Source organism: Heterocephalus glaber, unplaced genomic scaffold (genome assembly GCF_053883595.1).
Source record: "Heterocephalus glaber isolate CG9 unplaced genomic scaffold, H.glaber_assembly_v1.0 deba00001608, whole genome shotgun sequence".
Classification (NCBI taxonomy): Eukaryota; Metazoa; Chordata; class Mammalia; order Rodentia; family Bathyergidae; genus Heterocephalus; species Heterocephalus glaber.
The window spans coordinates 29,135,685-29,160,282 of NW_028258379.1; the positions used below are offsets into that span (position 1 = coordinate 29,135,685).

Sequence of the window (24,598 nt, forward strand, 5' to 3'; positions counted from 1 at the left end):
ACTTATAGACTGAAAGTTAAAGGGTGGAAAACAATACTCCATGCGACGGGAACCTGAAAAAAAGCAGGAGTAGCTGTCCTCTTGGCAGATCAAGTAGATTTCAAACCAACACTGATGAAGAGAGATGAAGAAGGACACTACATCCTTGTAAAGGGAAGAATCCAAGAAGAAGAGATGACAGTCATAAATATCTATGCACCAAACACTAGTGCACCCAATGATATAAAACAAACACTAATGGACATGAAAAGTCATATATGCACTAATACAGTTGTAGTGGGGGACTTCAACACCCCACTGTCACAAATACATAGATCAACTAGACTAAAACTAAGTAATGAAATACTAGAACTCAATCGAACTCTTGAACAAATGAACTTAACAGATGTTTACAGGGTCTTCCACCCCACAAAATCAGAATACACATTCTTCTCAGCTGCACATGGGTCATTCTCCAAAATAGACCACATTCTCACACATAGAACATGTTTAAATAAGTGCAGAAGAATTGAAGTTATGCCCTGTATATTATCAGACCATAGTGTGATGTAATTGGAGATGCATAGCAAAAGAAACAGGAAAAATTTCATAAACATGTGGAAATTGAACAACACACTTCTGAATAACGAATGGGTCACAGACGAAATTAAAGAAATCAGCCAAGTCCTTCAATTAAATGACAATGACAATACAACATATCGGAATCTATGGGACACAATGAAAGCAGTCTTAGGAGGGAAATTCATAGCAGTGAATACTCATATTAGGAAAACAGAATGAGCCCAATTAAACAACCTGATGCTGCACCTCAAGCTTCTAGACAAAGAAGAGCAGGACAACCCCAAAGTTCATACAAGGGAGGAAATTATAAAGATCAGAGGAGAAATCAATTCAATGAAGACTAGGAGAATGATACAAAAAATCAATGAAGCCAAGAGTTGGTTCTTCAAAAGAATAAACAAAATGGACAAATCCTTAGCCAGCCTTATCAGAAAAAGGAAAGAAAAGGCCCAAATCCATGCAATTAGGAATGAAAAGGGTGAAATTACAACAGACCCAGCAGAAATCCAGAGGATCATCAATACCTACTTCCAGAACCTATATACCAATAAGATGGAAAACACAGAAGAAATGGACAGATTCCTAGATACATATGAATTACCAAAGTTGAATGAGAAATTAAAAAATTCTAAACAACCCAATATCAACCAATGAAATTGAAAACGTAATTAAAAACTTATCAACTAAGAAAAGCCCAGGCCCTGATGGCTTCACTGCTGAATTCTACAAGACATTTATAGAGGAACTACTGCCACTACTGTTTAAACTCTTCAATGAAATGGAAAGGGAAGAAATACTCCCAAATTCATTCCTGGAAGCAAGCATCACCTTGATCCCCAAAGTAGAGTAAGGCCCAATGGAAAAGGAGAACTACAGGCCAATCTCACTAATGAACATGGACATAAAAATCCATACTAAGATACTGGCAAATAGAATGCAGAAAATCATCAAGAAGATCATACACTCTGATCAAGTGGGATTCATCCCAGGGATGCAGGGATGGTTCAATATATGAAAATCAATCAATGTAATACACTATATCAATAGAGCCAAGAACAAAAACCATATGATTATCTCCATAGATGCAGAAAAAGAATTTGACAAAATCCAACATGCATTTAAGATAAAAACCCTACAAAAAATTGGAATAGATGGTCTCCACCTCAAACTGATAGAAGCCATCTATGAAAAACCAACAGCCAGTATCATACTAAATGGTCAAAAACTGAAATCCTTCACACTAAAATCAGGAACAAGACAAGGATGTCCATTATCACCACTCTTGGTCAATATAGTTTTGGAAACATTAGCCACAGCAATTAGACAAGAGAAAGAAATAAAAGGAAGATAGGAAATGAAGAAATCAAATTGTCATTATTTGCAGATGACATGATACTCTATATAGAAGACCCCAAGAACTCCACCAAAAGTCTTCTAGACTTAATAACCAAATTCAGTCAAGTAGCTGGTTACAAGGTCAACACACAAAAATCAATAGCTTTCCCCTACGCGAATAACAGACTCACTGAGAAAGAAATAGGGCAAATAATTCCTTTCACAATAACATCCAAAAAACTGAAATACCTAGGAATCAATCTAACAAAAGAAATCAAAGACCTCTTCTCTGAAAACTATAGCACTCTGAAAAGAGAGATTGAAGATGATATCAGAAAATGGACAGACATCCCCTACTCCTGGATAGGAAGGATTAACATAGTGAAAATGGCCATACTTCCAAAACGGCTATATAGATTCAATGCAATTCCAATTCAGGTCCCAGCAGCATACTTCACGGACCTTGAGAAAACAATCCAAAAATTCATTTGGAACAAGAGACCCAGAATAGCAAAAGCAATTCTAGGCAACAGAGACATGGCAGGGGGTATCACGATCCCCAACCTGCAACTATACTACAAAGCTGCTGTGATAAAAACAGCATGGTACAGGCAAATAAACAGACCTGAGGACCAGTGGAACAGATTAGAAGATGCAGAAACAACACCAGACACACTCGGCCATTTCATTTTCAATAAAGGAGTCAAACACCCTCACTGGAGGAAAAATAGTCTCTTTAATAAATAGTGCTGGAAAAATTGGGTTTCAACTTGCCAAAGATTAAAACTAGACCTATATATCTCACCATGCACTAAACTATAATCGAAATGGATTAAAGATCTAAATATTAAAATAGTGGGCTGGGCATTTAGCTCAGTGGTTCTGCCACCTGCTTTGCAAGGGCAAGGACCCGAGTTCGATCCCTGGTACCAAAAAAAAAAAACAATGTAGCAACATAAATATTAAAATAGAAACACTGAACCGGCTGGAACAGAGGTTAGGTAGAACTCTTGAAGACATTGGTGTAGGAAAAGAATTTATGAACAAAACCTCAGTTGCCCAGGAACTAGCACAAACAATCAACAAGTGGGATCTCTTCTTATTAAAAAGCTTCTGCACAGCAAGAGAAACCACCAGCAGTGGGAACAGACAACCCACAATGTGGGAAAAAAATTTTCACCTGCTCTTCCTCAGACAAAGGTCTACTATCTCGAATCTATAAAGAACTTCAAAAGATCAGACCTCCCAAATTTAAAGACCCAATCCAAAAATGGGCATCTGAAATGAACAGACATTTCTCAAAGTAGAAACAGCAAATAAATACATGAAAAAATGTTCAACATCACTAGTGATTCAAGAGATGCAAATGAAAACAATGCTGAGATTCCACCTCACACCAGAAAGAATGGCTGCTATCATGAAATCACCCAATAACAAATGGTGGTGGGGTTCTGGGGAAAGAGGAACCCTGCTCCACTGCTGGTGGGAGTGTAGACTGGTGCGACCACTGTGGAAATCAGTATGGAGATACCTCAAAGAACTAGGACTGGAAGTCTCATTTGACCCTGGTATTCCACTGCTGGGGATCTTCCCCAAAGAATTAAAAGAATCATACCACAGTGATATATGTGCACCCATGTTCATAGTAGCACAATTTGTAATAGCTAAAACTTGGAAACAACCCAAATGCCCATCAACTGGAGACTAGATAAAGAAAATGTGTTTTTTTTATAAATTGGAGTACTACTCAGCCATAAAAAATGAGAAATTAGGGCCGGGGATTTAGCCTAGTGGTTCTGTCGCCTGCCTCGCAAGCACAAGGACCCGAGTTCGATCCCCAGTACCAAAAAAAAAAAAATGAGAAATTAGAGACATTTATAGCTAAATGGATGCACATTGAGGCAATACTCTTAAGTGAAATGAAGAGGGCACACATGTATAAATACCAAATAGTTTCCCTGGTGTGAGAAACTGAAAGTGTAAGTAAGGACTAAAACGTATAATAGATAATGTGAAATAGGAAGAAAAGGGGCAAAGGGGAAGGGGAAGGGGAAGTGGTAGGGGTAGGGAAAAGGAGAGAAGGGAATGGAATTAATATGAGAAAATGGAAACAAAATCCTTGTAAATAGGGAGGGATGAAGGGGTTGAAGGGAGTGCTGGGCAAGGGTGAAAAATGAGAACCAAGAGAGATTATGCAAAGGTGCAAATTTCCAATGATGAATGTCATTATATTGTATACCTAAAATGTACCAATGATTAGAATGAATAATCGATAATGCAAAATAGGAAGAAAAGGTCCAAAGGGGTAGGGGTAGTGGGAGGGGCAGGGGAAAGGAAAGAAGGGAAAAGAAAAATGATGAGAAATGGAAAAAATGGAAATAAAGTCTTTGTAAATAGGGAAGGGTGGAGGGGGTGAAGGAAGGCTAGAATTGGGGAAAAAATAAGAACCAAGATGCATCATGTAAAGGTACAAGTCCTCAATGAAAAATGTAAATGTGTTTTATACCTAAAATGTACCAATAAAAGAATTGAAGAAATTAAAAAAAGAGAAAATACCAGTAGAACTCTACAACAAAAATCTTTGCTTCAATTGTCATACCCAAGGCAGTCTTAACTCATGCAAATTGCATGTGATAGTATATATGTTGTTTTTGTGTCCTTTTCTTAATTTTTAAAATAAATTTTATTTTATCCCATCCCCCCAACCCCCCTCCCCTATGTACAAAAGCTTTGTTTCCATTTTTCCCTCTATTTTCACTTTTTTTCTTGTCCCTTCCTTCCTTTCTCCCTCCCCCTCCTCCCTCATTCCCTTCCCATTTGAACATTTTCTTCCCATTTCCCAACATCCATTATACATTTCAGTCTTTATTTCCACTTTTGGTTTCTTACACCAGTGAAATAATGTGGTATTTAAACATGTGTGTCCAATTTATTTCACTTAAAGAGTATGGTCTCAAGGTCCATCCATTTAACTACAAATGTCTGAAAGTCATCCTTCTTTATGGCAGAGTAGTACTCCATTGCACAAAAAAAACACATCTTCCTTATCCACTCACCAGTTGATGGGCATTTTGGCTGTTTCCAAGATTTAGCTATCACAAATTGTGCTGCTATAAACATGGGTGTGCATATATCACTGTAGTATGATGCTTTTAATTCTTTTGGGAAGATACCAAGAAGAGGTATAGCTGGGTCAAATGGAACCTCTAGTTTTAGTTTTTTGAGAAATCTCCACACTGATTTCCACAGTGGCTGCACCGGTCTACACTCCCACTAGCAGTGGAGAAGGGTTCCTTTTTTCCCCACAGCCCCTCCAGCATTTGTTATTGGTTGATTTCTTGATAGCAGCCATTCTTTCCAGAGATGGAATCTCAGCATTGCTTCAATCTGCATTTCATGAATGACCAGTGATAGTGAACATTTTTTCATATATTTATTTACTGTTTCTAATTCTTCTTCTGAGAAGTGTCTTTTTATTTCAGATGCCCATTTTTGCATTGGGTCTTTAAATTTGGGGGCTCTGTTTTCTTGGGTTCTTTATATATTCTAGATAATAGTCCTTTATCTGAATAGCTGGTAAAATGTTTTTCCCACACTGTGGGTTGTCTCTTCACTCTATTGGTGGTTTCTCTTGCTGTGCAAAAGCTTTTTATAAGATGAGGTCCCAGTTGTTGATTCTTTGAAGTATTTCCCATGCAGTCTCGGTTTTGTTCATGAAGCCTTTGCCTACTCCTATGTCCTCAAGCATTCTACCTATTCTCTCTTCCAGCAGATTTAGTGTTTCCATTTTAATATTTAAATCTTTGATTAAAGTTAGTGAATGATGAAAGATATGGGTCTAGTTTCAATCTCTGACATGTGGAAAGGCAGTTTTTCCAGCACCATTTATTAAAGAGGCTATCTTTCTTCCAGTGAAGGTAGTTGGCTCTTTTGTCAAAGATAAGGTGGTTTGTCAGGAGCCAGGTCAGGATCAGGCCACAATCAGAAGGCCACTTCATGACTTCCCTCCCTTTGTGCCCCAATTTACCCTGGCAAAATAGCCCGGAGTGCAAGGAAATGTTCCTTGTACTCTGTTTATTGTAGTCCTAGTTGACATGGTCCTAGGAACAGAAAGCTTGCATGTCCCTGTTCCCACCAGCCTTATCAGTCAGCTAGTCTCAGAATGTATTAGAAAAACAAATTACCAAGGACACCCTGCCCCATCTTCTTGTTTGTACTTCCCCTCCTCATGCCTTAAAGCGACATGCAGGCTGTGGTGTTCTTCTCTGATCAGCAGGCGGGAAGGCTCCACCTGGTCCTGCTTTAATTCTTTTGTTTTCCGCATCTTTCATCGCCCTACTCAGACCTCGGACCCTTGCCTCGAAGGCCACGGCAGTGGTTGTGTATGTCTGGAGTTGTTCCTGCATCCTCTAGTCTGTCCCATTGATCCTCAGGTATGTTCTTCTGCCAGTACCATGCTGTTTTTATCACTGTAGCTTTTCAGTATAATTAAAAGTCAGTGATTGTAGGACCCTCTGCCTTGCCTTTGTTGCCCAGAATTGTCTTTGCTGGTTCCAAATGAATTTTAGGATTGTTTTTTCTAATTCTATGAGACATGCTATTGGGATTACATTGAATCCGTATAACAACTTTGGAAGTATGGCTATTTTCATTATATTGGTTCTTCCTACCCAAGAACAAGGGTATCTTTCCATTTTCTGATATACTCTTTGATTTCCTTTTTTAGAGTACTGTAGTTTTCCATGTAGAGGTTTCTTACTTCCTTTATTAGACTGATTCCTAGGTATTTCATTTTTTTGGATGGTACTGTGAAAGCTGTCGTTTCCCTAATTTTTCTGTGAGTTTGTTGTTCCTGTTCAGGACTGTTACTGATTTTTGAGTACTGACTTTGAATCCAGCTACGTTACTGAATTTGGTTATTAAACCTAAAAGTCTTTTGGAATTTTTGAGGTCTTCTATGTAGGACATCATGTCATCTGCAAATAATGACAATTTGACTTCTTCCTTTCCTGTTCTTATTCCTTTTATCTCTTTCTCTTGTCTAACTGCTCTGGCTAGTGTTTCCAAAAATATATTGAATAAGAGTGACAGTGGACATTCTCTTCTTGTTCTGATTTTAGAGTGAATGCCTTCACTTTTTGTTCATTTAAAATGATGGTGGCTGTTGGTTTGTCATAGATGCCTTTTATAAGATTGAGATAAAGACCATCTACACCAATTTTCTGTAGGGTTTTTATCAGGAATGGGTGTTGGACCTTGTCAAACACTTTTTCGGCATCTACTGAGAGGATCATATAGTTTTTGTCCTTGGCTCTGTTAATACAGCGCATTACATTTATTGATTTGCATATGTTGAGCCATCCTTGCATCCCTGGGATGAATCCAACTTGGTCATGGTGTATAACCTTCTTGATGATTTCTTGTAGGACACAGTTGACATCTTTTTGATTTTCCTGTTGTTGTAGGAGGTCATTGAGATGCTGCGCCTGCCTGTTCACCTGTCAGCTAACCAGTGTACTCAATTTTTTTTACATAATTCCCTGGACAGAAACACCTTGTTTTTCTTCTGTTGTAAATCATCTCTTATGAATTCCAGTCCCAATCTTCTAAAAAAATTTCTCCACGGTATCTTGCACTTGTTATTTTCTTTGTAAACTATCAAACTATTTATGCCATACATGTTTAGGATTGAGTAAAACACAACCATTGGCCAATGCTTTGTGTTTCAAGTGATATCATATTTGCTGCATAATTCATTAACATCTACTCCACTTTTGGTTTCATTGTAGAATGTTTCCATCTCAGGCTTTTGTTTTGTCAAGGTTTCCCTATCAATATTTCCATCACAGTGCAATGTTGACATCAGCAGTGCCAGTTTGTTTTTCTTTGCTATATACAAAGCCAGTGTAAATCTTTCAGAAATCCAAATATTGTACTATACAATTCTGCTTTGAAATTGCAACATTTTATTTGGAATTTCTGCTTTCTTCCTGCGTATAGTTCCTACACTGGTCAATTTATGCTCTGTTAGCAAATGTAACATCAATTGGAAACTGGTAAACCAATTGTCAAAAATAACATTCTGATTAGTTTAGGAGATGGGAGCAACAAGTCTGTTCACAGCATCATTTGGTTTATTACTATATGAATAAGGACCTGGTGGCTGAGCTCAAGGATAAATTTCTAAATTGAAAGAATGGTAAGTTTTTGCATCCACAAGGGCATAAATTTTTATGCCGTATTTTGAAGGGTTTTTTTTTTTTTTTTGGTATGCACTCCTTGAAGCTATGGTAGACATGAAATGCTGCAAAATGTTCATTAATAGTCATGTACTCAGATGCTGTGTAAATTGCTTGACAACTACTCACAAATCTGTCAATGACCAGACAGCAGCCAGACTATCAGTTCTTTTTCTTTCTTGGTGAGTGCTTTTGTCATCAAGCCTCAGGAAATCTTGAAAGAAACCAAAACTCCTCAGTGTTACTGTTATTCTACAAACCTCAAGCCCACACTCAACTTTTCCATGAGTCATTTACATTGCTGATTACCATGAGAAAGCTCTGCTAAGTATGGCAGACCTATGAATGCTTTGTGTTCAGCTAGTGAAGTGTTATAATAAATACATTTCTGAGGATGGTTATTGGTACATACAGAATGTTTTATTTGTATTTCAGCCTTTATGTATTTCACAACATCTTGTACCATTTTGTCTGTTACAATTTCTGATGCTGAATGGCAGTGCTGGCATTCTGTCCAATATGTTTCACCCCTGCCAAGGTCCTTAATATATTTTTGGAGCTAGTTCTAACATTGGATCATTCCATTTGGTTGCATGACCATTTGAAAATGTTCCAACTAGTCAAATATGCACTCACATTGCTGTTTTCTTTGTCATCTAAATCAAGGAGGTCTGCATTCCCTGTGTCTGTATCAGTCAATTCTTGCCCCATTTCACTGTCATAGGAACTTTTTGGCTCACGTGGTCAAAGTCAAAGTTATCATCATCATCATAAACCCACATCACTTTTCTGTTATGAAAACATGTATTTTACCATAATGGATCATCTTCATCATCCATGCCTGAGTAATCTGATGATTCACTTTTGACCTCCTCCAAAACTTGCAAATATGTTTTTTCATGTCCCATTGTACTGAATGAATATAGGATTTGTTTTACCACAAAAATCAAAAGAAAATTTTTTAAAAAACAAATCCTAGAGTGGTGTGGGTATATTACATCCTGTGTGCAGCTCAGGTAAACATATGCAAAATCTGTTAGGCAGAGCATAGTGTGGGTGAAAATCCAAGTTTGATACTTTTGGACAGGTGCACACATCTTGCCATTCATTGTGCCAAGTGGCTAAACACAAAGCTTGCTTCCTGCATCCCTCAGGGAAAGGTACTGAGATGCACAGCCAGCTACTATTATGGTAAAGATTTACAGTAGAAGGAAGGGACGGATTTCTGAAACCCAGTGTTATGCACCTTAACATCTGTTAAATTTCATGAAGGTACATATTGTCACCTATTTAATAAATTTATTATACAAATGACTGATAAGTATGCAGTACCGCCATGTCAGTACTTTATTGTTTAGTGACCCAAAGTCTGTTAAATATTTCATTTGCCAAAAAATAAAATTCAAAATCTTAACCCAGTATGAAAAGCAAAAGTTATTAAATTTCATCAAGTATATATACAGTATGTTACCACAACACTGTACATGTCATTAAATTCCTCAAATATTCCTCACAAAGGCAAAATGAGACAAAATATTTTTCCAAGTGAACCCAAGTTAAATATCTTGCTTCAAAGTCTTTTCAGATGATCTGCATTGGAATTCCAGCTGCAGTGACTGCAGGTTAAAAGGAAAGCTGTGGTTTTGGAGACCCAGCCTGACTACTACTCTGAGTGCAGTAATCAGTTTCTCAGCACCTAAGTATGTCTGAATAGTCAAACCACTTGGAATCCATGTGGGCTGCTCATGCAACCTGAGTCAACAGGACATATTGACTATGAAGCTGTGATGCACTTAAGCACACCAAAGGGTGCAAAAGTGGAACAATATAGGGTCCCTGGCTGTGCAGCATTTGTAAGCTGACAGAAAAGTAGAACTCACTCATGAGGAACAGCTGGGCCATAATTGACCACCAAGCTCTTTAGTCTAAGGAGGGAAGCATTCCAGGCAGATCCCTGAGTTCTACCTTTGCTTGATGGTTAACTCAATTTCTTGAATGTGGAAGGTACCTTGACTCTCCTTAGTTCCAGCTCACAAGCTTAACAAGAACAGATCCATCTCTAGAATGCAAATGCCAGGCAAGCAGAATAGCACAAAAGACAGGGCTGAGCAGGAAACTTGTTAGACAAGTAGGAGGCTCACTGAAATTCAGCTCAAGTGTCATTACTGGTGAATTGGTATAAGCTTTTCTGAACAGCAACACCCAAAATACTTCAAATGCACATACCCAAGAACCTAGCTATTATACATCTAGGAATTTATTCCAAGATATACATCCATAAAGACATAAATCTGTGTCTATATGTGGGGTGTTTTTTTTTGGGGGGGGGGTTTGTTGTTGTTTGAGACAGGGTCTCGCTTTGTAGTGCAGGCTGGCCTTCAACTCACCGTGATCCTCCTGCCTCAGGATCCTGAGTGCTGGGATTACCGCCATGTGCCACCATGCCCAGCTTCTGTATGTGTTTAGATATAAAAGGATGTCCACTGCAGCAATGTTTGTAGGAATGAAAACTAATAGAATTAACCTAAATAACAACAAAGGAAATGCTATACAACCCTTTTAAGTGTGATAGTAGTGTATGCTTGTAGGTTGATATATTTTTAAGTCAGAAAAGCAAGTTAAAATAGGCATAGTATGCACCTGATGCTTTCAATAGAAGATTGCATATAGATGTTTGTCATGGATGGGAATTTTTAGAAGCATACACAAGAACTTGGCTAATAGCTGTAACCTGAGAACTGAGACCTTCTAGTAAGAAGAGAAATTTTTGACAATGTGAATGGAGAACATGTGTGCATGTCGCTAGCAATTAAATACATGGCCTCACACATGCTACACAAGCACGCTTAACACTGAGCTACATCTCCAGCCCCTTTTTATTTTTTTATTTGGGGATAGGTTCTCACTAAGTTGCCCACACTGGGAACATGCAATCTTCTGATATCAGCCTCCCAAATAGTGTATTACTTTTATAATTTAAACAAATAAATTTTTTTTGGCAGCAGTGGGACTAAATCCAGGGCCTTCACATTGAGCTCTTTTTAATTTTGAGATAGGGTTTATGTCCCTAAATTTCCCAGGCTGGGCTTGATCTTCCTGCCTCAGTCCCCAGAGTGCTGGGTTTACAGATGCGTGCCACAGATGATGCCTAGCTCATCCCTGGCCTTGTAAATTCTTTTCAAATTTTATTGTTTTTAATTTTGAGACAGGGTCATGCTAAGTCACTTGCTAAGTCACTCAGTTGCTTGGGCTGAGCTCAAACTTGCAATCCTCCTGTCTCAGCCTCAGAGTGCTGGGATTACATGTATGTATCACAACCACCTTTAAATTTAAAGCCAAGAGACGGCATGTCTCCTAGGTGAATTTCTCCTGCAATTTCTGTTAACAGCCTTCTCTCAGCCCACCCTCTAGAAATCGCTCTAGCACCTTATATATATTATTGTTATTGGCAGCTTGGTGGACATATATTTCCAAAGCTCAAGTGAGACAGATTTTAATTCATCCCTGAGTTGGATCCTTAAGAAAAAAGTAAACTTTAGCACTAGTGAAATGTGATATTGCTTATAAATCAGCAATGTGTTTTATAAACATCCTAAGCTATCCCTGGACACTCTTTCTTAGGACCCGTTCATATTATTATCCACCCCATTCCCAAATTCATAAAGAAAGCTCTACCTTGGAGGGCTTGTAACCAAACAGCATTACAACAGCAACCTTAAAGTCTTCTCTGCTTAAATAGCCTTTATTATCTTCATCACATGCTTTAAATACCTAAAGAATATTAAATATCTTGTTAGTAAGACAGAAAATGTTCTTATTGGTTTATATAAAATTTGCGCTTCAAAATATCTAAAACTCAGCCCAGTAGAGGGCCTCTGAAAAGGAGTTTCATTGTCCTAATTTTAACTCATAAGAAAACTTAATGATAGCTAAAATCTACCCCTCAAAAAAGTGCAAACGACTTAACATCTAGGCTGATAATTCTACCCATAACTCAGTCGTGGAATTAGGAAGGTGAGGGAAAGGAGCTGGCTTTGAACCACGGGAGGAGAGATTTAAGTTATTATTGATAAACTATGAAAGTGGGAGGGCCTTGGAAGTAGCCAGAACATCAGATGGGGAGCCAGGAGTCTTGCAGCTCTAGGCTTAGTCAAAATCATGGCCCTTTTTAGGGCCGCCCAAGTCACTTCTGTACCACTGGCTGAAACCGACAAGAGCCCCGGGCCAAGCTGAAGTGCGACATTCAAAATCGTCCTCTGGACACCTACTTCCACCCACTTCCTGTGTTCCGAAGGGCTGGCGTCCCACGTCCGCGGCCGGGCCCCAGCTTCAGAGAGAGACATACTGACCAACCGCCACCAGCAATTCTGAACTAGCAGGTACCGGACCCCTCCGAAGAACAGGTCTCCAACTACCGTGACCACGCCCACTGCGCCTCAGGAAGCTGAAATGCCGCGCAACTCCAACGTCTCCTCCCATTGGACGGCCGGCGAACCACTGGCGTTCATCCTGCAGTATTATTGGCCAGCAGCTTTGTTTAACAACTGGGGTGGGCGTTCCAAGGCCGCCCCCAGCTCTGGCTCCGCCCCCTGCCTACAGCCCTTTAACTTCTCCTCTGCCGCTGGGTACTTATCGCAGTTAAGGGCTTCTCTAGTACGTCTCGGTTCACAAATTCTCCCTACCAGACATTACAGTAAATTCCTTTGGGTTATTTTGATCGCAGCTAGGCTAGTCATCTTGAGAGACAGAAAAAGAGTGAGAACAAACGCAAAAAGAACCAAACAAGTCGAGCCAAGTCCAGGATTGTTTAAATCAGAGTCATGGGATCGAGCTACTACATTTAGTTGATGTTTTTCCCAGCTTAAAACGTGTTGTCTTCCAAAAACCTCAACAAGTAGTACAGTGTGTGGCACAAAGGAGACCTGGAATAAGCAAATGAAAGGCGCTGTCGGGATGCGTACACAGGCCTACATCATTCAGCGCTCTAACGTGATGTCTGGCTGGAGGGAGACGCCAGAAATACACAGCAAGACAGCGTGGGGGCCAAATTCCATAGCAAAATCCGAATTAGGAGCGAGTAATATGGGAGAGTTCCGCTCTCCTGATGGGTTTATCGCAGACCCCTCTATTCTTTTGGCAATGTAGTAAAATTAAAAAGAACACACACACACCTGTTTTAAGGAAGTAACAGACCTTCGAGGTTCTGCGTCTGGCAGGATCTCATTTCACATTTTACTTCACAGCAGGATTAAAGGCCGCCCTCCTGGACGCGGATCTCCCCCTACCCCGAAGCCCCTTCACCAATACAAGCTGCCTGGGGCTTCCTGGGATCCTGAAGCTGTCCCTGAGAATCCACATAAAGGGGCTGAGTTTCGCTAATTAACTGAGAGAAAAGCTAGAGAGCACCTTCCCGTTTCTTCCTTTTTTAGAAGTCACCAGGAGGTGAGCCTAGACTCCCCCAACCCGTCTGTGCCCTCTCGAAACGCACTCAGGCGTCGCTCTGGACGTGCTGGGCTTTAGGACCCAGAAGCCGGCTTTTGGGGAGGGGAAGCGGCGCGCGCCAAGGCCCGAGGGTTGAACGGCGCTCAGGCGCAGGCGCGGCACTGGGCGGGATCCGGGCGGCGAAGAACGCCGCGAGCCCAGGTGAGTGTCCAGGGGCCAAGGGTGCCGGTTCGGCGCAGTGTGTTCACTGCTGCGGTGATCACGGCGCGCTGGGCGCTGGGTCCGGTGGGTCCATGGATGACCTGCTAGGCTGGAGACAGATCGCAAGAGCGGAATGCAGCCTGGGTGGGGGCGGCGTTGGGCAGGGTCCCCTCGGTTCCCTGCAATGATCGCATCTTTTAGGCTGAGCGCAGACGAGACTCCTGCCCGGAGTGTGGGCCGCAGGGCTTGCAGCTCGCTTAGGAGGCGGCCGTCTCGCACCCCAGATGCAGTAGCTCATTTTGAGCGCTCACCCCAGCCAGGCTCTTAACTTTTTGTGCCCAGTTTCCCCCTAAAGGGACGGTCATGGTCCCTTGTGTCCCGTTACGCGCATGCATTGAGTTTGTACCCGAAAAAGCTCTTAGCCCGAGAGGGTTGGCAGCAGACACCCCCCTTCCTCCGCGTACCCCTAAATCGGCCCGCCCGCTCCGTGCCCTCTGCCTTCCGCACCCTCGCAGCCCCTGCAAGAGCCTTTTCCCTGACACTTTCTTTTCTCTTCAAACCATTCCCCCACAGAATTAAAGCAAACGTAATAGTCTAACAAGGTAAACTGGTCCAAGGTACTCGCCTTATTAAATCCCTCACCCGGGTCCCACCGCCTCTCCTTGGCTGGTTGGATTCTCTACCTGAAGTGCTTTTCACTCTATCTTTTAATCTGCTGGTTCCTTGTCATGCCTCGCACGCGACTTCCTTCAGAGATTATTCCAAAGTAAGGGAATCTTTGTAAAATGCAGTGAGTATCTAATCATCTTGGGTTTTTCAAAATAGTATGTGTTGATCTCTCTTCCCCCTGAAATCAAGTTTTTCTAGTGCAGAAACGTACATGTTAACGCCTGACTCCCAGCACTTAATACCTAGTAGCTACTCAGTAAATGTGTGTTGAGAGGCTGAAGCCTGGGAGATAATCATGATCCCCATTTTACAGATGAGGAATCTAAGGCCAAGCATTATAGTTAACCTTCAGTTAGCACTTGGTATTGACTGGGTTTTACACTGGGGCCCATGTTTGCCCTTAGCTGGCTGCCTAGGGCTTCAACCCAACAGTGCGGCACTCAGAACCACCTGATGGGGGCGTAGACTTTGTCTCAGCCGTGTGTGGTGAAGTGTGGGGAGAGAAAACACTTAGAGATCTAAATGGGGTATGGTTTTGGTGTGTGGAACTGAAGATCAAACCCAGTGGCCTTGAGCTACATTCCCAGCCCCTTTTCATTTTATTTATTTGAAGACAGCATTTTTTAGAAGTCCTTAATAAAAGCTCTGACAGTGCTCTGAGTTGGCATTTGGCAGGAAAATTAGAATTTCATCTTTGCACAGTATTTGCCAAATTTCATTCACTCACCTGCTTCCTCCCTGGCTTTTGTTTTATTCTGTTAACATCATATGCTGTTGTTTACTTAACATTTTTATTTAAATCCAGTCACTTTTACATAAATATGGCCTTTTAAAAATACATTTTATTTTGCTATTTAAGTAGTGGAGCCACAAGCTACCTTCTACTGACAGTAAACAAAAGCGTTATAGATCCTTGCAGAAGAAGCCTGCTGTTTGTTCAAAAACAAGATTAAAAGCATTTCTACAACACCACAGCTTTCCCCTTGATTTAAGCAGAGAGTGGATTGAAATGGGAAAAGGAATTATTTTCATAGTGTGATGTTACTAAGTATCAGATTGCGGGCACCTGCCTTTGGGGAACATCAGACTGCCCTGATTGAGGACTGGACTCAGTCACTACCTACTGTAATGCACTCACTCTCAGCACACTTAACTAAAAATGTGACTGCCCAGGAGACAGCAGTGAAGGAAAAGCTCCTGGGATCTACACCTGGCAAACTGTGTGCTTCAATTGTAAAAGCTCTCTGGCCTGCTGGGAACCTGATCCTGAGAAAGAAGTAAAATTCTGATGCTGGTGACCACATCCAGTTCTCCAAAGCCAGTCAGTTCCTGATTGATCTTGACCTTTACCAACAGCTCCTCTTCGACAGACAAAAGGGCCTTGATTACCTGTGGCTGGGCGTGGTGGGGCACACCTGTGATCCCAGCACTTGGGAGGCTGAGTTCCAGGCCAGCCTACAATGCATAGGGAAACCCTGTCTCAAAAAAAAAAAAAAATTGTAACCTGGTAGACTTAATGATGAGGCACGATTTTATCAGTGTATTTGCTAGAGTTCTTTGCTTTAGCTAAACAACTCAGGCAGATTTTTGAGTGTCAGCAGGCACTCAAATTATGAATACAAGAGAACCGGTAAAGGGCCTTTGTCCTGGAGGAAATGCCTTTTTCAAGCCTTTGTTTTATTTTTATTGTCTTACTTTGTTGGCAGGAACCCCACCTTACCCATGTGGTTCTAGAAAATGTAGATAAAACTGAAAATTTAAGTTCACAGTCACTAAAGACTGCTTACAGAGTCAGGGTTTGGGATTCTGTCTTACTAATACACCAATACAGGTCACAGAGCTGATTATTAAACATACAGTATTTTCCTAAATTTAAATTTCCGCTTTCCACTGTTTTAGGTTCTATTGTAAAATACTTAGAGTTTAATATGTTTGGAGTTTCTTTGGCTTCTACCTTCAGAACAGGCATATATAGGAAGGTATACAGGAGTCTTTGTTCTTTTCTATAGTAAGGAAACTACATATAAATTAAGGTTACTGTATCTTGAAATTATAATCATAGGACCAATTTGTGGTATCACCCACAGTGTGATTAAAAATATGGTGAGGGGGCCAGGGATTTAGCTCAGTGGTTCCACCACCTGCCTTGCAAGCACAAGGTCCCAAGTTCGATCCCTGGTACCAAAAAAAAATATGGTGAAGTGGGTATGGTGGCACACACTTGTAATCCCAGCACTCAGGAGACTGAGGCAGAAGGCTGACCACGAGTTTAAGGCCAGTCTAGACTACATAGTGAGTTGAAGGCCAGCCTGCACTACAAAGCGAGACCATGTCTCAGAAAACCGAAATAAGTATGTGAGATATATTATCTCTATGATGTAGTCTAGCACAGCCTTGGGTTTTGTAATTAAAACGATGGGCCCCAGCAGTCACAGGCAAACCTACACAGGCACCACAGTGGGGCGATCACAGGTTTCAAAAGTACAACTTCCTCTCAGGATAGCCACGAGTTCCTGCTACAAGCCCCACAAAACCCCTCACCCTGTAAGAGGGTCCCTGCTCTGGTGTTTGCTGACTCACCGTCCCTCTCAAGTTTTAATCCCCATAAAGCTTGAGGTTATTAATCTTTTGGAGGAAAGAGGGTTGGATTGAACCCAGGGCCTTTGTTCTGAGCTGCATCCCAAGCCCCCCCTTTTTAAAACTTTGAGACAGTTTCATTCAGACTCGGCAGTCGTCCTGCATCAGCCTTCCAAAACTGTTGGGATTATAGGCTTGCACCACCACACACGGCCACCACAAGTCTTTCTCTGCAGGTTTTTATAGCTTGATTTATAATATTGACTGAATTTTCTCACATTAGTTGAGTCCTCATGGAAGTACTGAAGCAGGATAGGAAAAATAAGAGGTAGGAAGAAGACAGGAAAAACTAATTTTAAAAATTGTACTTTTAATTTTAAAGAAAAGAACCTGCACATTCAGGACACAAATCCAGTCAAAAAATTACTGAGGTCCTTAAAGACATAGTAAGCCTGGGCCACTGCCTTTGACCTGTGAATGGCCCTTTTATTCACCTGTAATAGAGCACTCCTCAGCTATACCATGGGCCTTTCCCTACGGGTGGGCCACAGCTCTATCACCTGCAATGGCGGTCACCCATTAACGGGCTGTCACCTTTTATCTGTAATTTGAGTCCCCTCTCTCCATAGATTCACAAGTTCTACAAACTTCCACTCCCAGACCTCCCCATAGATATACAAGCTTAAGACCATAAGCCTCTCTCTCTCTCCTCCCTCCATTCTATTTCTTTGTGTATTTTTAAATTTTTGCCTCATCTCTTTGTGCCTCTTCTGGACACATCCTGAAATTTCTTTTTCTGGGGTGGAAGTCAGTGGACCTGCGACCTATCCCCTGGGTGGGGCGACTCAAGGTGCCCCATTATCTCTGCGACAGGGTCACCCACTGCTGACTGTCCCTAGAGAGAAGGCATATGCAGAAGTGGTCATTTGGCATTGCTTTTGAGGGCCTTGCTAAGCTTATGCTAAGAGGCTTCTCTTTGGGAGACTGAGACCTCATCACAGAAGTCCTTCAGGTGTCTAACTTGAATAAAGGATAGAGCTGTAAGTTCCAATTTGACCTTAAACATTTGAACGTAGAATTACCCTCAAAATTGTCTTTAAACCCAAGCACCTGTTAGAAGTTCTAGGGTTAAGAATAAACATTTTGTTTTGTTTTGGAACTTGGCTCCAGCTGCCTTTCCTGGGGCATCTCAGATAACGCGATACCTTTGGAAAGACAAAGATAAGGGCTGAGACAGTAACCAGGATATTTGCTGCAGCCAACCCACCTGGCTGGCCGTAGGTCTCAGGTCCCTCCTGCTCCAGGTGCCACCTGTGGGGGACCTAGACCAGGTACTTTGTTCTTCCTGACCCTGCACAAACAAGGATGAGGAGTCAGTTTAACATGCGAGTAGCCAGGGGGCTCTTGCCTCTAGTAGGCAGGGGAGTCCACAGTGTCTGGCTTATCTCACCTTTATTTACCCAAACGGGGCACAAGCAATCAAAGTAACACAAGATTCATCTGTTTTCCAATACCCATTAGTATATGCTCAGGTGAACAACTTAACCTCAGCTGTTTTAACTTTTCCCTCATATGCAGTCACCCCTGAGTGCAGCCTTTCTCCTTTGTGCTCCAATTAGGCCTCAATTCTTGGGTTTCTGACATTTTGCTGTTAATTTTTCAACTTCTTATAGGTTTTGGTAACAGTTACAGGGCTCAGCCTCTTGTCCAAAGGCTGCATGTGTGGAGAAGTTCATCTGAAGGGAATTTAAGAACCATCAGGTTATTTGGCTAGGGAATGGGAAATAATGTTTCTGCCTTTCCTTTGCAGAAGTACAATGTCTCAGGAAGGCAATTATGGGAGATGGACAATATCCAGTAGTGAGGAGAGTGAGGATGAAAAGCCCGAACCAGACAAGCCCTCTACCTCTTCCGTCCCCTGTGCTGGGCAGGGAGCAGTGAAGGAGCTGAGCTATACCTGCTCCGAGGCTCGTAAGGCTGCACACAGGAGGCAGATCTCACCAGTGAAATTCAGCAACGCAGATTCGGTTTCACCTGCCAAAAAGCAGAGAAGTAGTTCCCAGGAAGACCTCGGCTGGTGTCTCTCCAGCAGTGATGATGAGCGCGAACCAGAAACGCAGCAAAAGCAGGCTGAGCACGTGGTGGTCAAAGAGGAAAAAGATATCCCCTCTCCCAAAGATGGTGCTCCTCAAAGAACTGGAAATCATGGCCCCCCTGCCAGCCATAGGCTAAAAGAGGAGGAAGATGATTATGAGACGTCAGGAGAAGGCCAGGACATTTGGGACATGTTGGATAAAGGAAACCCCTTCCAATTCTACCTCACTAGAGTCTCAGGAATTAAGCCGAAATATAACTCCAAAGCCCTCCATATCAAAGGTAAGGATGGAGGGCCACCGGGAGCTGTAGCTTTACACCTGAGAGCGTTCTCCTTGGTAAATCAAGGCAAGAACCCTGGCCTGAGCTCCAACAACCCTTCGTCATGGTCTTCACTACTCCTGGGGGGAATAGCAGGAGCTTGAGAGTTAAAGGCACAGATTCCCAGCCTCACCATTCATTTGCTCTATTACTACACAAAACCTGACCTCCAGATATCCATATGCTCCTCTTTAGATTGGGGATTCAGAGAAACAGGAGCCAGAATGTGAAGTGCCAACATAGTGTATTCACATGGCAGATACAGTAAATATTATTACCCTTCTCTCAGATTAGACTTTCTTCTGGCTCATTCAAGAGTATATTATCCACTGTCAACAGTATTTCTATGTATCAAATATTTAATTGTACATTTTGTTTCTTCCATGTGATATATAAATGTTGGTGCAGTTAATCCTTTACCATAACAAGTTGAGTTCTATAGTTTTTCACTTTGAGAGTTTCTTACCTAGTAGGTACTTTGAAGAACCATGACAGTTGTCAGGTTTTTTCGTTTGTTTTGAGAGAGATTAGCACAGGAAAAAGAGAACTCTGCAAAGTTTGGTTTTACAAAATAAAGTGATAAAGACTGGCCCCGAACACAAGATGTTCGGGAAGGAAGATAACATGAGTAAGCTTTACCTGGACTGTAATCCTCGTAACAGCTTTATGACTAGATGTTCCAGTTGTCCTTCTTGGATAGGTGACAGCTGCAGTTTAGAAACATTAAATACACTGCCCAAGGTCACAGAGCTGGTCAGTGGTACAGCTACGACTTGAATCAGGCATACGGCATCCGATTCTGTGCTGCTTGAGACACCACATTAACATACACCATAATTGTGGATTGTCTAGAAGATCACTCAGAGGAAGGGGGATGTCAAATTGTCCTTGGAAGAGGGCAGAACTTGAACAGGTAGAGATGCTGGTGGGGGCCAAATGGAACAATGTATTGCAGTTTGCCTCTTCATGAGGTAGGAGCTTCCCTAGAAGTATTTATTTATTATTTTATACCCCAGCATCTAGTTCAGTGTCTAGGAGACAGGAAGCCCTAGTGAATACCTGTAAACTAGGTGAATGAGCCCCTACTCTTCATCCTCAGAGGCAGTGTAGTGGATGAGAACAAGCTGGAGCCGGACATCCTAGATCCAATGTGGACTCTGCCCCTTCCTGGCTGTGTGGTCATGTGCAGCTTCCAAAGGAGACTTGTCCTCATCCACTGGGAAAGTGGTTGGGAGGGTAAGAGCTAACATGTGGGAAGTGCCAGGCACCTAACATGTCCTGAGCAGGTGCAGCTGATAGGATCGAAGACGGAGATGACCAGGGGCTGCCTCTTTCGGTGTAGCTCACGAGCAGGAAACATTCTGGTCTAATGTAAAGTTTGGGTGCCAAATGGGATCTCCTTGGCAGTGACCAGGAACACCAGGGGTGTGAGTTTAGAACTGTGGGAATCAAGTGCTGGAAGACCCCAGAAAGGCACTGGGGACGCGAATGGGTACCTGAAGGAGGTAAGAGTTCACAGATCTGGAAAGAAGAAGAGGCATCATGACCATTGGTGTTAGCCATCACCCAGTACTGAAGTTGTAGTTTTATAAAAGAATATATAATTGGTGGGCCAGGGATTTAGCTCAGTGGTTTTGCTGCCTGCTCCGCAAGCGCAAGGACCCGAGTTTGATCCCCGGTACCAAAAAAAAAAGGAATGTATAGTTGGGCCGGGGATTTAACTCAGTGGTTCCACCGCCTGCCTCGAAAGTGCAAGGACCCGAGTTCGATCCCCAGTACCAAAAAAAAAAAAAAAAAAAAAAAAGGAATATATAATTAAGGCAAATTTTTTCTTAGATTTTCTGAAACATTAAAGCCTAGCTTTGTAATAGTCTTCAGTTTACTGTTTTCTGAGCCAAATCTCGATGGTTGGTAACTAATAAGTTAGCTGTGATTGTTTTGACTGCAGGACTTTTGTCTGAGTGTGAATCATGTTTCTTCCTTGTAGATATTTTATCTCCTCTATTTGGGACACTTGTTTCCTCAGCTCAGGTGAGTTTATGGGTACGTTGTTTTTTACTCAGGTGAAAACAGACAAATAATTCAACAACTTTATAAGGAAGTATGAGAGGTGAGGATGTGTCTCAGTCCTGTATGGAGCCCTTGGGACAGAACATGCCTAGCTAGAGACGCACCAAGTGCTGCAGTTGTAGGATCAAGGGTGTGGTATGTGGATGTCGCTAGTGCTAAAGACTGACCAAGAAGTCACTTAGGACATTGTAGACTGAAAAACTTCTTGGAACACTAATAATCTTTTAGGACTCTTGTGCAGCCCCCTGTAGAGGGGTGGATAGAGTGGTAAAGGCAAGATTGATTTGCCTTAAAAAATGAGATGCCCTGCACCTTCCAGAAAGGTGTGAGTAGAAGTTACAGGTTCTTGTGGATGTTCTATGGCTCTTACCTGAATAAGCTGGTCCCTTTCTGTTGATAAATCACATTAGCAGTGCCAAGGAATAGTCAGAAGAAAGGGCTTTGTCCCTCAAGCAAGCCAAGCTCTCTTGCCCTTTGTGTTTGATTTGGCCTTGGAAGCCCTGGTCTCCAGATGGAATAGGGTGCACCTGTGGGTACTCCCAGCTAGACTGAGCTCCTGTGCCCAGGATAGCCCCAGGCATGAGAAGGTCCATGGTAAGACCAACTTGTGGTCCAGATGAGATTGTTAACAGCTTAATGAGTGCCCAGAGTCAAATATGTGTGTACCCTGCTAATCAGTAAGTTGGATTGGAAGGAAATGTCCTTTTCTACAAGTCCTGGGATCTTTTACCCAGAATCTATTATTTTATAATCACTTAAGAGAAAAGGGATGCATGTATAAGCCCCTTTATTTAAATTAATAGCAGGGCTGTTAGGAATAATGTAGCGACACCCCACTGACAAGTACAAATGCTGCCAAAGCATGTGGAGATAATTTCCTTAGAACCTATTTTTCTTGTACATTTGATTGCATTTATGCAGATTCCTTTAACCATGTATTCTTTCAAGATAAAATTTAGGTTTATTTATGAGTATTGCAGCATAGCTGTACAGGTTTATAAATTATATATGGAGTGCATTATTATTGTAGAGTTTCTTTCAGTTTAGTGAAGGGTTCTTCTGAACCGCTCTGCTGCATAACCTGTGGGTTACTTTTCTTTTCCCCCGTCTAGTTTAACTACTGCTTTGACGTGGACTGGCTTGTAAAACAGTATCCACCAGAATTCAGGTGAGTTCCATGGGTAACAGAGCACTGTAATAATAATAATAAAACTGGATTGCTTTGAAACACAAGATTTGTATTTCTCAGATGAAAGCCACCCATCTTTTTAAAGTATTTATTTTGAAGCTACTGAAATCATACTGACATTAAGTCATTTTGAGCAAATAGCATTTTAAAGTCTGTATAATCACACACATTCTTTTAACGGATTGGAGCATTTTCCTCTGTGCTCCGTCCAGGAGTAGGTAAAGACAGACTCCAAGTCAAATAGCAGGACTTCATGCCCAATGTTAATATGAAGAAACAGCCATCTCCACATGGGCCCGGACCTGTACACCTGCCCGCACATGGCCAGATGCCGCACCCTGCTTAGCACCTCGGCACTGCCCTTTTCCTGAGAATCTCTGTGCTTCTCAAGTGATTCTTCCTGTAGTTCTGGAGTTGAGAAAGAAGGTCATGGGCCTTCCCTCGTCTAGGCTGTGGAGGTGATATGGGCAGTTCACCAGCCCCATGTTAGGCAGTGCAGACCGGCAGAGCATGGCACAGTGACGTGCCACCTGTCCTTGTTTCTAGCACATTTATACACAGGGGCAGAAATGATTGCTAGGGTCCTCAACATTCTTGGCGCACTTAAGGCATCCGATTGTGTTATTAGGGTAAAATGTTGCTGAAGTTTCCTGAGCAGCTTTGGCACTCAAGGGCTCGTATTTAATTGAGAACATGAAGGATTAGTTTTAGCTGCATGTTGATAGAAAAGACAACAGAAGACAACAGTGGTTTAAACAAAACAGAAATTAGTTTTTACAGCCCAAGAAGTCCAGATGGTATACGTTTGCGGTCTGCATTGGGGGACACCATGGTTTTCTCCAGGATTTATCTACCTAGCTTTTCTGGCTTTCTGTCGCACACGGTGTGTGATTTCAGGGTTCAAAGTCACCTCCTTGTCCAGCTTGGCAGCCAGAGCCTCAGTTCACTTGTTTGTGTTCCAGGTAGCAAGGAAGAGGTGAAAGAAGGAAGGGCTCATGTGCCCCCCCTGAGCAGCTGTCCTTCTGGTCCCACACGGCACCTGCTTCTCTCTCATTGAGCAGAGCTCAGGTCCATGACACCCAGCCCCAAAAGTGGCTGGGAATGTGACCTTTTAGTGAGCACAGCTTGTCATACAAAGACTCAGGGTACTGTTGGAAAGGAGAGACTGGATAGCTGGAACAGCGAGTGGGCTCAGCCACAAGCCCGTCCCGGAGCTGCGTCCCCGAGTGTGGCCTGAGTGTTTTCTGCTCTTCCTCCTTTTGCTTCTCAAAGACCTTGACATCAGATGTCTCCCCTTTACAGTGTTGGTAAAGTGCACACTAAAGTCCCTTTAGTACCTTTTATGGGTGCAATCTCACTTGCAGCTGTATTTGAGATGGTCCTTATAGAGGTCATCGGTCAACTCCAAATAAGGTCATTAGAGTGGCCACTAATCCAATATGGGAGGTGTCCTTATAAAAAGGGAAAACTTGAACACACACATAGAAGACCCTGGGAAGACACAAAGGGGATGCCATCTACATGACAAGGAGTGCCGAGGCCACCTGCAGGCAGGCCAAGGCCTGGAATGGATCCTCCCTTTCAGTCCCCAGAAGGCAGCCCCTGCCAACACCACAGTCTCAAATTTCTTGTTTCCAAAGCTATAAAATATCAAATTTCTCTCTAAACCATCTGTCTTGTGGGGCTTTGTTACAGCAGCTGTAGCATTTACAGAGTGTCCACTAGACTCTCAGTCAAAGGGCAGAAGCGTTCTTCCTCTCCTTCACTCCCTTGTTGCACAATGCATCTTGGGACTGCAGTCAAGAGCATTGTAAGGATGGGCAGTGTCAAGTTTAGGTAATATCCACAGTTTAGCAAATTCCAGCTCAGGAGAGTTTGTACCTCACTGCATTGTGCAGAT

General features: G+C 42.2%; 2 protein-coding genes across 25 annotated transcripts in view; one reads left to right on the top strand and one right to left on the bottom strand.

Annotated features, from left to right (window-relative positions):
- Positions 1-13,609, bottom strand: part of Efcab11 (EF-hand calcium binding domain 11) — a 187,172-nt gene extending 173,563 nt beyond the window's left edge. For 8 of the 13 annotated variants that reach the window (XR_015445098.1, XR_002389648.2, XR_015445099.1 and 5 more), the window contains exons 1-2: positions 12,404-12,590; positions 11,811-11,906 (exon numbers count right to left, since the gene is read on the bottom strand). Coding sequence is in view for 7 of the 13 variants with exons in the window: in XM_087195472.1 (XP_087051598.1) it covers positions 11,811-11,906; positions 12,404-12,478 (171 nt within the window). In the remaining 6 variants the exon portion in view is untranslated. Of the gene's footprint in view, positions 1-11,810; positions 11,907-12,403; positions 12,643-13,306 lie in introns of those variants that run through there. The other 5 variants (XM_004837076.4, XM_021245240.2, XM_021245261.2 and 2 more) reach the window with 4 other exon arrangements.
- A 77-nt stretch (positions 13,610-13,686) lies between these two features.
- Positions 13,687-24,598, top strand: part of Tdp1 (tyrosyl-DNA phosphodiesterase 1) — a 95,901-nt gene continuing 84,989 nt past the window's right edge. For 6 of the 12 annotated variants that reach the window (XR_015445096.1, XR_015445095.1, XR_015445094.1 and 3 more), the window contains exons 1-4: positions 13,689-13,778; positions 18,835-19,400; positions 21,427-21,470; positions 22,622-22,677. Coding sequence is in view for 9 of the 12 variants with exons in the window: in XM_087195470.1 (XP_087051596.1) it covers positions 18,842-19,400; positions 21,427-21,470; positions 22,622-22,677 (659 nt within the window). In the remaining 3 variants the exon portion in view is untranslated. Of the gene's footprint in view, positions 13,779-18,834; positions 19,401-21,426; positions 21,471-22,621; positions 22,678-24,598 lie in introns of all 12 variants that reach the window. The other 6 variants (XM_087195469.1, XM_087195468.1, XM_087195467.1 and 3 more) reach the window with 2 other exon arrangements.